At 40.1% G+C, this 12,918-nt stretch overlaps 1 protein-coding gene across 3 annotated transcripts in view; it reads left to right on the top strand.

Moving 5' to 3' along the window:
- MELK (maternal embryonic leucine zipper kinase) overlaps window positions 1-12,918 on the top strand; it is a 70,159-nt gene that overhangs the window by 41,341 nt on the left and 15,900 nt on the right. For all 3 annotated transcript variants that reach the window (XM_065907992.1, XM_065907993.1, XM_065907994.1), the window contains 2 exons: window positions 7,066-7,194; window positions 11,406-11,528. In XM_065907992.1, the coding sequence (XP_065764064.1) occupies window positions 7,066-7,194; window positions 11,406-11,528 (252 nt within the window). The remainder of the gene's footprint in view (window positions 1-7,065; window positions 7,195-11,405; window positions 11,529-12,918) is intronic.

The following is a 12,918-nucleotide window of genomic DNA, read 5'->3' on the forward strand; positions in this document are numbered from 1 at the left end:
ATGTCTTTTATCACCTATGAATTGTGTTTGCTTTTTCCTCTTTTCTAACTTGAAAGGTAAAGGCCTTAAGCAGATTTTTTTTTTTTTAAAGAACTAACCAAAGCTTTGCTAAGCCACAAGTTTTTTCAGTGAGGAGACATGAAAGAATTCCTTTGAATGACACAGTAAGTCTTTTGAAAGACAATTTCAGACAAATGGAACATATCTGGAAAACAGAGTGATAATTTACTTTTTCAGTGGAATGAAAGGAAATGGCGAAAATTGGGAACTGTTGCTAGATGTGTCAGGTCCTTCTTTTTTTTTTTTTTTTAAGTATTTATTTATTTGGCTACACCAGGTCTTAGTTGCAGCATGAGAACTCTTAGTTATGGCATGTGGGATCCAGTTCTCTGACCAGGGATTGAATCCAGGCCCCCTGCATTAGGAGCAGGAGTCCTAGCCACTGGACCACCACATCCTTCGTCTTTTACAGTGAAAATTTGAAGTTTTCACATAGACAAGTTTCATATAAACATGAATTTTTCTTTGGGATGATCTTTAATAGAAAGCTATATTTTGGATTCAAGAAATTGCTTTTCAATTGTTATTATAGAAATTTTCAAATATCTATAGAGGGACTAGTGTAATAACAATGATTTTCCATGCACTCATCTTTTAGCTTTAATGAATAGGTATTAACGTTTTGCCAGTTTTATCTATATCCCAGCTCTGTCCTCCATCTGCCCTTTTTAGCTAAGACATTTCAAAGCAAATCCCATATATCATATTATTTTATGCAGAAAAACTTTGGCAGGAGATTCACAAACTTTTAAAATCTGAATCTGAAAAGTAACATACTCAAAATGTCAAGAATCTTTGGGTAAAAAGTCTTTAAAATAGTGTCCTTTATGTGGTCTCTACATATAATTTTCAAACTTGAAACTGAAATGGAAATAGGAATTATAAAGCAATATAATGAAGCATGATAGAGACGGTTTTTCTGGTATTACATCTCTAAACATCTCGGTTGTCTTGAAAGCTGGGCATGACCAATGTCAGGAATGTGTGAGGAGAGCAATCATTTTCCTCTTGTGTACTTCCCCTTCATTCTTAAATGCCTGTTTGTACTTACTTTCCAGTCCTAGCGATGAGTGGACAACCTCTTCAAAACCTTGGCCGAACATTGGAATCACCTAGGAACTTTAATCCTGATGCCTAAATCCCAACCCCAGAGATTATTATTTCATTGACCTGGGGTGTGGCCTACGCATCAGAATTTTTTAAAAGCTTCGCAGATGATTGCAGTATGTAGACAGGGGTTGGGAGGTACCACTCGAGATTCCTGCTCTTCAAAGTGTGATCTGTGACCGGCAGCATCAGCATCCCTTTGTGCTTGTTAGAGATGCATTTCACTTTGTGCACCTCAGACCTACTGAGTCAGAACCTGCATCTTCGTAGAATCCAAGTGATCCATCTGAAGCACTGGTCTGAGTCGGTGGTTCTCAGCTGGGAGGGTTTTGCCCTCCAGGGACATCTTCGCTTGCCACAACTAGGGTGTGTGTGTGAGCTAACATCACCTGGTGGGTAGAGGCCAGGGATGCTGGTGAATATCCTATAGTACACAGAATAGGCCCTGGCCACAAATTACCCAGGTCAACTATCAACAGTGTTGAATTTGAGAAATCCTGGTCTGGGACGTCTCAGAGAATTCACATTGGTTCTAGGTACTTTCCAGTTTAAAGAGCCTTGGGAAAACCAGGTTTGAGATCAGCCATGGTTTGTTAATTTTTTTTTTTTTTTTCTGATGTCTTGGGCACTCTGCTGTTACTTTTCAGGCTGGCTAGACAGGACAGAGATCAGTTTAATGTGATCCATGCTGGGTATGGAGCTGCTGATCTTTGTGTAAAGAGAGAATATTATTCACAAACATTCAGTTTTTGGAACTATCATTTATATATTATATACCTGAGCATTCTTAAACTGCTTTTTGTATTGGAAGTGACAATCTCTCATGTGTCGTGATTTTGAGCCACCTTGTTTTAACCCTCTTGAGATTTCCTCCAGTGGTTCTAGAGCTTCCAGTTCATTGCCTTCCTCACTTTCTCCCTCGTCTTCCAGCTGTGAGTGGCTCTGGATTGTGGAGCAGCCAGTCGTCTGGGTGGGGAACTTCACTGAAGGTCCCGTCTGCACACGAAGACCTGCAGACCAAGACAGATCCTTTCCCCTCACCCCTGTGGCGTAAACTCTCATGTATTCTGGTGACGGAGCTTTAAAGATTGAGGGCCCCATTGTGGGCATATAAATGTTGTTCCTTTCTCAAGACCCTGTTTTCTGGAGACTCTTCTGTCTGACTCTTTCCTTACATGCTGTTTCTCACGCGCTTAAGACAGATGTCTCGGCTGACACGTCAGCCTCAGCAGGTGTTGTTCTGCACGTGGAACAAACCTGCTTACCTTCAAAGCCTTACTGCCTGATTTCCTTGTCCAAGAAGGAGGCTCAGTAAATATGCACTCAGGATTTTCTCAGGCAGTTGCTCTTTCGTGAGCTGTCCCTTCACTGTCTGTCATAATCCTCTGTGGTTGTGAGAATTAATTCAGGACGACACCGCTACACCCAGGCGCAAGGTCAGGGGAAGGAGACTGAGCTGTCCCTCAGTTTATCAAGCCCTGTGATCCAGTGGCTGCCTGCCCTCAGCCCAGGCGCCCAGGCCGGCCTTTAACATTTGGTTTGCGTGAACAATAACTGGGGATTTTAACATGTTTTTCATTTCCTGGAAGTAGAACCTTCTTTATAACAGGTAAACCTTTTGCTTTACTCTCAGACATTTGACTTTCTAAAGAGGGAGCTGCTTAAAAGATAAGAGAGACATTAGTTGTGTTAGACTTGAGGATTCACATCACCTGGAAAGGGTAACTAATGCATTGATTTATCTGTTATTAAACACGGAACTCCCCTGTGCATATTATCATAATAAGTAGTATGAAGTGGCTATGGCAAAAAAGTTATTAAAAGGATGTTTTTTTGCCGAGGGGAATAGAGAGTTTCCAGGATGATGATTAAGCTCTGAGGTATGTTTGGAAAGCTCCACCTGAAACTCAGCATTTTCCCAGTATTGTTTACAATGCCTGGGTTATGCTATTGTTAACAAGCAAGTGGCAACTTATTTCTGAGACATTGTCTCTAATCAGTTTATGGCATCCTTTTCAAAATCTAATAGGTTTTATTTATCCTCCCCCATGTAAATGAAAATTCAGTAACATATATTATAATAAAATACTTGCCATTTCCTGCAGAGAAAATACTGGACAAATGGAAACATACAGAAATAGTAGAAGACCTTTGAAAGACTCAGCAATATTTGGAGAATGATGATACAAGTCTTAGGGTATATTGTGTATAAGAGGGTACAGGGAGACATAGTTTCTTTGTGTCTGAAGAATATTTGAAGAATTGCTGATGCAGAAAACTATTAGATTTGCTCAATAAGGTACACATTAGGAACCAAGGGATTCAAGAAGATATGTGTTTTAGTTGCTAAAAAGAAAACTTTCTAATACAATTCTTTAAAAATGGAAAAAAAAAAAAAGGCATTTATCACACATGAGACCATAGATGTGGAAGGTGCAAAAAAAACCTTTAACATGGAAATTATCTGGTGGTCCAGTGATTATGACTTGGTGCTTCATTTCTGGGGTGTAGAATTCAGTACCTGGTCAGGGAACTAAGATCCTATAAGCTATGCTGCTGCTGCTGCTGCTAAGTCGCTTCAGTCGTGTCCAATTCTGTGCGACCCCATAGACGGCAGCCCACCAGGCTCCCCCGTCCTCGGGATTCTCCAGGCAAGAACACTGGAGTGGGTTGTCATTTCCTTCTCCAATGCAGGAAAGTGAAAAGTGAAAGGGAAGTCGCTCAGTCGTGTCTGACTCTTAGCGACCCCGTGGACTGCAGCCCACCAGGCCCCTCTGTCCATGGGATTTTCCAGGCAAGAGTACTGGAGTGGGGTGCCATTGCCTTCTCCCCTACAAGCTATGCCACACGGCCAAATAAATAAATGGATAAACAGTTAAATAAATAAAATCTTTAACATAACTTTTGGAGAGTAGAGAGCTAGTTGTCACCTAGTTTCCAAGTACCTTCTCCATGAAACCTTTCCCATCCTTTCTTCTCCCCAACCTATCTGAGTGAAAGGTAACATTCCATGATAATTTATCACAGTGTTACACTTCTTCCACTAGATTGATTTGTCCATTATGTAAATTTCAAAGTATATACTACAATTGTGGCTATCTAAAATGTTAACAGATAAAACTTATTAATAAAATCAGAGGTGATAGTAGACCTCTTTGGGTCATATGAGAGATGACATGTGAGACATAACCCCCTTGTGAGAGATACATAGCATAAAATACTATTTAGTTCTAAATTTTAACACTTTTACAGGGCAGAGAGTCTCTTAGTCTTGAGTATATTATTTAGAAGCTTTTAGTTTTTCATGAGGATTGAACAGACATGTTTATATTCAACACCTCCTAAAACCTCACTAAAATAATAATAAAGAAATAAAAAGGCAAACATTTCACAATGAAAAGATTGAAAGAGGAGATAAAAGAAATGTCAGTAAAATTTTAGAAGTTATAAAATAGCTAAGTGGCAGCTGACATAGCATTTTGGAGAAAACTGAAAGCAGAGTGCATGGAGTGGGAAAAGGCAGTAAGCAAGTTGTTAGAGCCCTGGACCTCCAGAAAGGCTCAGGAGCCAGAGGTCCTGGGAACCTCTGGAGTCAGGTTGGTTGGAGTCTCTATTAGGAGCAGTTAGGCTGCTGGGTCCCGTTCTTTACCTTGATAACCTTTTCCCCCCCCTCCAGCAGAAGATTGGAGAGACAGTGAACAAGACACGCTCTTGTACCAGATGCCGCTCAGGTGGGGGTGATGAGCCATTCTGAAATGGATGCGTTGACACACACAATCCCCTTACTGAACAGTGAACCGCCATCTCTAACTCCCTTCCCTATTCAACTCTGAGAATGCTGGGATCAGGATTTTATCCTAACTGCAGTGAGGTTGGGGAAATTACTGGGAGACTCATCTTTAGGGAAAAGCCAAGAGAAAAGGCCTACTATACCAATGGTTGGGAGTTCAACTCCCTGCCTGTTAACCTTAAAGCAGGCCTTCCCAACCCCTGGGCCACAGACTGGCGTAGTCCGTAGCCTGTTAGCAACCAGCCCCCACAGCAGGAGGTCAGCAGAAGGCTGGAGGGTGAGCAAGTGAAAGTTCGTCTGTATTTGCAGCTGCTCCCCATCGCTTGCATTACTGCCTGAGCTGCTCCTGTCAGATCAGCACAGCAGCATTAGATTCTCATGGGAGTGTGAACTCTACTGTGAACTGCATGTGTGAGGAATCTAGGTTGCATACTTATTAGAATCTAATACCTGATAATCTGATCCTGCATTATGGTGAGTTGTATAATTATTTCATTATGTATCACAATGTAATAATAATAGAAATAAAGTGCACAATAAATGTGCTTGAATCATCCAGAGACCATCCTCCCCTCACCCCTATCTGTGGAAAAATTGCCTTCCACAAAACCAGTCCCTGGTGTGAAAAAGGCTGGGAACTGCTGTGTTAGAGAGAAGCCCCCAAGGTAATGAACTGCCCCAAACTACACATAGAGTCTTTTAGCTGCGTAGTATGCTCTTTGCTTCTAGAGACAATCAGCCAGAGGTCACCAGACCTTTGAGGACATCCTCTAACATGAAAGTCAAAGATCAAAACAATGGGGTCGGGGAGAGAGTGAAGCAAAAGTATAGATACTCAGAAAAAATCAGATAGTGCAGGGAGTGGAAGAAAATGGCTAAGAAACAATAATTACTATTCTTTGAGATAAGAGAAGCTATTTCTTTTTCGAAATAGGAATAAGATGACTTAAAAAGGACATTTTAAGAGATAGCTCTTGAAGATTTAAAATATGACCAGAGAAATGAAAAGCTCAGTAGACATATTTCAAAATGAAGTTAATTATGAAATCTTTCAAAGGTAGAACCTAAAGACAAATAGATGCACAAAGAGAAGAGAAGGTAAGAAAGGTCCAACATACACATAATAGAAGCTGCAGGAAAATAAAAAACAGAGGAGGGGAGGGAAACCAAAGAAACAGTATGAGAAAAAATATCCCAGAAGTGAAAGTATAAGTAACTAGGGCTTGGCAAAATGGATGAAAATAAATCTGCACAAAAGCCTATTTTAGTAAACTTCCAGAAAACTAGGGGTGAAAAAGGAGATCCAGATTTTCTAGAGGCAGGAGGCAAAAGGTCACACCCAAAGATTTGGGAATCAGGAAGACTTGATTTTTCGGTAACTGTACCAATGTGAGAAGACCGTGGGACGGTGCCTTCAAAGCTGTGAGTTATTGTCAGCCTGGAATTCCATACCCAGCCAAGCCAGAATCAAGTGTGTGAGCAGCACGCAGTCATTTATCAGACATGCAGAATCTCAAAAAGCTTACCTCCCATTCATCCAGTAATTAAAAAGTTTAGTAATTGGCGTGGCAGGGGTTCCCCCGGACTCTACTCACCCTCTGGCCTCTGTTCTGATTGATGTCAGGGTACCAAGTAAATATTTTGGACATTGCCTTTACTTAGTCGTAAGGACTATTTACATGATTATAATAACATAAATGTGATTTAACTAAAAATTGTGATAAAATTGTAGTAGGAGGGTACAGGAAGGAGAAATGTTGGGGGGAAAGGAAGGAGTTGAGATAGAGCTAAATAGAGCTTCTTTTTTCCATAATAAGAAAACTAGAGACAATATCTGACACTAAACCAAAATTTAGAGCTGTGTAATCAATTGATTTAGAAATACAGAGAAAATAACTGAAAGTGTTAAAAAGTGGTAACTTTTAGGGAGTGGAAATTGTGTGTGGGGTATGGTGTAGGGGATTGCTGTTTCTCATTGTATGCTTTGTAAAGCTTAAAAAAAAAATTCTAAACTCTGAATGTCATGACATTGGGGGAAAATATTAATTTAAAATAAAGATGGTGTCAAAAGCAATGTCTTCTAAACAACTGGATTTTCTTTTCTCCAGTGGCAGTATGATCACCTCACGGCTACTTACCTTCTGCTCCTAGCCAAGAAGGCGCGGGGAAAACCGGTTCGTTTAAGGCTTCTTTCTTCCTGTGCCCAGGCCAGCTCAACGCCAGTCACGAACCTGAAGGTGAGTGTGGGAACCTTCTGTGTGAGTGCCATCCGCTCTTGCCGTGTGCTCACTGTTCTTGAGTGGATGCACGCCAGGGAGGTGGACTTTGCTGATGTCAGGGACCCAGAGGCAGGGCATTTTATGATTTAAATACTTTTGTTAAGGGAAAGGAGAAATTCTGAGCTTGAGTGCTAAAATTGTGAATGTCTGCATGGCATTAAAAGAAAAATTTCTCCCTTCCTCCTTTTTTCCCCGTGAAAGTAACTCCTGATTGTTGTAGAATAATTTTAAGCCACGGATAAGCTAAAGGAGAATATAATTTATCTATAAACTTACTACCACCTATAGATAAAATAGTTTGTATTTTACTGTCTTCCCAGTCTTTTTTAGTATGCTTGTTTATATCTAATGTAAATTATAAGACAAATTATATATGCTTTATGTAAATGAAGTGTTTCAGTGAATATTTTGATAGTCTTTTTATGTCAGGGGGTTAGGATGTTTTGAATAGTCGATGTTGCTCATGCAGCTCAAATCTCTCATATGACTTGTAACCAGTTTACTTTTTTCTGTTCTGTGGTCTTTGTCTCATTTTCCTTCCTCATGAATGTATAGAATGGCGGAGAAGCCTCCCCTGTGGGGAAGCACTGCGTCATTCCTAAGTGCTCACATCTGTCTGTTTTCTGTGTGATTCTCTGTGTTTCCCACGGCTTAAAATTCTGCCTTCCAAATTCTCTGCCGCATGGGTGTGCAGGTTTGTAATATAATCTTCCTCCCATGAGTCCAGGTCGCAGTGTAAATGATTTTAGCACTGGAAACTGTACTTTTGTTCTTCTCAGAGAGGGGGAGTGTGCCCTCTCTGCAACCCAGTATGTTTGCCCAGCCTCCCAGCTGTGTCTGACTCTTTGCGACCCCGTGGGCTGTAGCCCGCCAGGCCCCTCTGCCCGCGGGCTTTCCCCGGGGAGAATACTGGACTGGGTTGCCACTTCCTCCTCCAGGGGATCTCCTTCTCCCCGGGACTGAACCTGCGTCTCTCTCATCTCCTGCATTGGCAGGCGAATTCTTTACCCCTGTGCCACCTGGGGAGCCTGGAACCCGGTATAGCGCAAATGATTGTGTGAGTGCAGTGATATTTTTTTAATTGGAGGATAATTGCCTTACAAGGCTGTGTTGGTTTCTGCCATACAACAATATGAATCAGCCGTAAGCGTACATATCTTCCCCGCCTCTTGAATCTCCCTCCTGCCTCCCAGATATTTTTTTCTTTAGATCTCAAAGCTGTGTTTTAAAAATCTTCAAATGCTACCCCTTTCATAAGCTTGTGTGGAATCCTCCCGTACCCGCAGCGCCGGGAGTTCCTCCCATCCGAGTACTAACCGGGCCCGACCCTGCTTAGCTTCCGCGCTCAGACGCGATCGGCGCGTTCGGGGTGGTCTGGCCGCAGGTGCCGGCGGCCCCGTTAGCAGCCCGCGCAGACCTCTCTCTGGCGCGTGGCAGGCGTGTGCTGCCGTCCAGTGGTTCTTTTGTCCCCGCGAGACCTAACCTGTCTCCCTTCTCTCCCTAGTTGGTCTTGACCAAGTTAAAAACGGGAAGTGTTAGTGTAAGGGGCTGTTGTGTGAAGAAATCTCTAAAGTGAGATAATCTTACTGCTGGGCTGTTTTTCTTTTAAAAAAATGTTTACTTTGTACTGGAGCATGGCCGATTTACAGTGTTGTGATGGCTTCGGGTGGACAGCAAAGGGTGAGCTGTTTTTCTGCTCTGTTCTCAGTTATACTGGGTTGGTGAATACCCCACGCCCAGGCAGATCTTTTATCTACCAGCTCCATGAATCATCCCATCCCTCATCCTGCTTACAGAGCGAACTCTTTAAAGCCTGATACTCAAATCGGTACCTTTAGGTTCAGGAGGATGCAAAAACATAAACTTTGCTTCTGATCAAGGTAATTTCAGAGAGATGTTAGATACCTCCATACTTAGAATAAACCTCAGTTTAATTTAATTTTATTTATTTTTTATTTTTTGGCTGCACTGTGTGGCATGTGGGATCCTAGCTCCCTGACCAGGGATTGAACCCAGGTCCTCAGCGGTGAACATGCAGAATCCTAACCACACTGGACTGCCAGGGAACTCCCTAAGTTTTTGAGTTTATGACACCCTAGTTAAAAGGTCTTAGACATTTTCCTGAGCCATTACATTTTCTTATATCTGGATTGGCCTGGTCTCAATTGATATGCTTATATGAGTCATAGAGTATCCAAGTAAAAATGATCTGGGAAGGTATTTAATCTTCCATCTAGTGAGCATTTACCCAATAATTTAATTATTTGGGCATTTATATTATTGAGTCAATTTTTATAGCCAATAAAGAGAGTTTTTAATGACAAGAAATGAAGTAGAAATCAAATTTTTTTTTTCTCCCTGATCTTTATGCAACTCACTAAGGCTTGAAGCAAGCTATATAGTCTCTTCCTGCTATTCTCTTGATAGAGTCACTCTTTTTTTCTCTAGAGTGTTCTTTATAAAAAAAAGTAATTCTGAACTATTAATCAATGGATGACACTTTCAGTGAAATGATAATACAATCTGATCTGAGAATCACAAAAAGACCACGTATTTTCAGCATCATTAGCATTTTCACGCCCTGTGCTAGCTCTGGGGAAACAGTCTATATGAAGGAGAGTGCTTGCTGTCTAACAGGTAAGATGAGGCAAGTCACATATAAATAACACAACATCATAGTAGATGGTGGGTACCAGGTAAGCGCTAGAGATGTATGGTGGGGGCTTTATAGAGCATGGGAATGATCACTATGGGTGATTCAAACTGGATCCATTGTTAAGTTTAGGAAAGCAGAAAAGAAGGAGCACAGAATTTAGGGCAAGATAAATGGAATTAGCAAAAACTCAATCTCCTAAATGTGCTTGATGTATTCTTTTGGCAATGATTAGATTTGTTTGGTTAAAATAGAGTTCAAGGGGGAAAAGTAAGAGAGAGAGAGAGAATAGGTGATCTGGAAGGGTAGCTGAAAGCTAGATTGTAGAGAACCTTGAAATGCCAGATCAGAGGGTTAGACTTTATGCTATAGGTAGTGGGAAACTGGATTTTTGAGCAAGCCATGACAATGACAAATCACCAACTTGACTGATTTTCAGAATTCATCCATTTGTATGCAGGATTATTCAGTCAGGGATGTGTATATACCTTTACTCCCTAAAGTAGCCCTCATTCACACAACACTGTGCTTCTCCCCACTAAGCCCAGACTTAGTTTTAGTATTTTTCTCAGCCTGGCACTCCGTGTAACTAGTTCTAGTTGCTGGTAATTGACAACCCTGGAGAACTCTGTCATCGCTGGTTGAGAGGGTGGAAAGACTAGTGGTGGGGATTGTATTGTCTGCTTGAATAGTTTAGATATGAGAAGATTTGTCCTTGAATTAGAAAATTAGAAAAGAAGGGATTTTTGGGGTGTAAGAAATTCAAGTACAGTTGCCTGACCAGGCTAAATAGATGTTGAAGGAAAGAAAAATAAAAAATCCAACTATACTGCATAGTCTTAGAATCTAGGGTATATCTAGTGTGTTCCTAGTTTATTTAGCTTCCCAGGTGGCTTAGTGGTAAAGAATCTGCCTACCTGTTCTTGCCTGGGGAATGCCATGGACAGAGGAACCAGGCAGGCTACAGTCCATGGGGTTGCAAAGAGTCAGACATGCCTGAGCAACTGAGCACAGTTTATTGAGAAGGAAGAATGAAGGAAAATAAGTGACTCTGGTGGCATTATTAGCATAGGATCCCAATATCTTGTCTCCAAGAGATGTTTCATAAGGCTAATTTATTCCTAGTAGAAATTGCTAACTACTCAGTATGTTCTTCCAACCAAGAAACCTTTCTTTCAGAGTCCCTTCCATTTTCTGCTTTGTCAGAGAGCTGCTTATTTGTGAATTTGCAAAGGAGTCGTTTGTCTGGTGTTGTAGTGATTATCTGATAATGATAAGCTACTTAGCCATATAACATAAGAACATTCCAAGGCATCTTGTTTGGGAATCAGATTCTCCTATCTAATAATTTGAATTAAAGACTTTTGACTTCTTGTTTTCAGTTTTGGATGTGAGCTCCTTCTATATACTGTCTCATTTGTTTCTGCTTCCAGGGCCTTGCCCTGTGCCTGTAACATACCCTTTTAAAACTGAATCATGGTGGCATTGTTTTCTGAGTTCTTCTGTTTTTGAATAGTCAAAGAATCTGAGTCTAGAAGATATGATCACCAGTGACGAAAATTATGTGGCTGGATTAATAAACTATGAATGGTGTGAAGACATTTCATCAAGAAGTGTGGCTACTCCACAAACACCACAGGTTGGTTATTTTTATTATTTAAAGTAGAATATGTCATCTCAATTATAAAAAACATTTAGGCTATATAATGTGAGATCTAATTTGTGGTTGCAAATTTCATGAATTCCTAAACCACTGAAAATATTAACAGGAGATTGTTGGGATATAAATGAAAGGAAGCCAATTATTTCCAAGTTGAATTCTTTTCATTTTGGAGCACTTTACTGCTCTTTTTTTTTCCCTTTCCTCCCCTCCCCTCCTTTTTACCAAATGAAGTATAATTTAAATGTCCCTGTTCCACAAACTTATCAATACTTGATATTTTTTGTGTTTAATATTTTCTAATCTGATGAATAAGAAGTGATATCTCAGTGTGGTTTTAATTTGTACTTTTTTGATTACATTTGTATCTTTTCAGATGTTGATCAGCCAGTCTTTTTTTCTGCTTTATGAAATGTCTTTTTGTCTTTTGCCTGTTTTCCTGTTGGATTGCTTCTTCTCTCTGGTGGTATTGAGGAAATTCTAAGTTTAATTCTAACTCTTTGTTGGTTGTGTATTGCTGGTGAACAGGTATCTCATCTGAGTTTGTCACTTGTCTTTTTACTTTGATGGCAGGAGTCATTAATTTTAATGAGTTGTCAGCATTTTTCTTTATGGTTTGTAGCTTTTGTATCTTTTAAAAGAAATCACTCTCCAAAAGTTATGAATGCATTCACACATACTGCTTCTAGAGTTTTAAAGTCTTTTCTTTCACATTTACGTCTTTGATCTATGGAGAATTAATTCTCTTGTGTGGTGTGAGGTAGGGAATCAACTCTTCCTCTTGTAACCAGTTACGCCAGCACCATTACAAAGCCCAGTCTTCCTGCATTGATCTACGGTGGCACTTTTGTCAGATACCAAGTTGTTCTAAGTATTGTTCTATGCTTCTGAGAAATATTTTGTTTCATTGGTTTATTTGCACCAATACCATCTTCAGTTTATAATATTTCTTTTATCTGGATGTCCAGTTTCCTCCCATCTTAGGCTTCTGTAGGGATATATTGACTATTTCTTATTCCTTTGCATTTCCTTGTACATTTTAGAGTCATTTTGATAAATTTTTGATAAATTGATAAATTTACATAAACTTAAAAATTGAAATTACATTGGTTCTAAGATTCAATTTGGGAAAAAATTGAGGTCTGTACTCTCAAACCCCCTCATCTGTAGACATAGTGTACCTTGCTATTTATTAGGTTTTAGTTAATTGCTTTCAATAAAATTTTATAAATTTCTCCCAAAAGATCTTATATATCTTTTACTAGATTTATTCCTGAGTACTTTTATTTTTTGTTGCTATTGGAATATTAGACTTTTTAAAGTCACATTTTCTAAGTGTCTAATACTGGGGTATAGATATGAAATTGAT

Source organism: Muntiacus reevesi, chromosome 17, assembly GCF_963930625.1.
Source record: "Muntiacus reevesi chromosome 17, mMunRee1.1, whole genome shotgun sequence".
Lineage (NCBI taxonomy): Eukaryota > Metazoa > Chordata > Mammalia > Artiodactyla > Cervidae > Muntiacus > Muntiacus reevesi.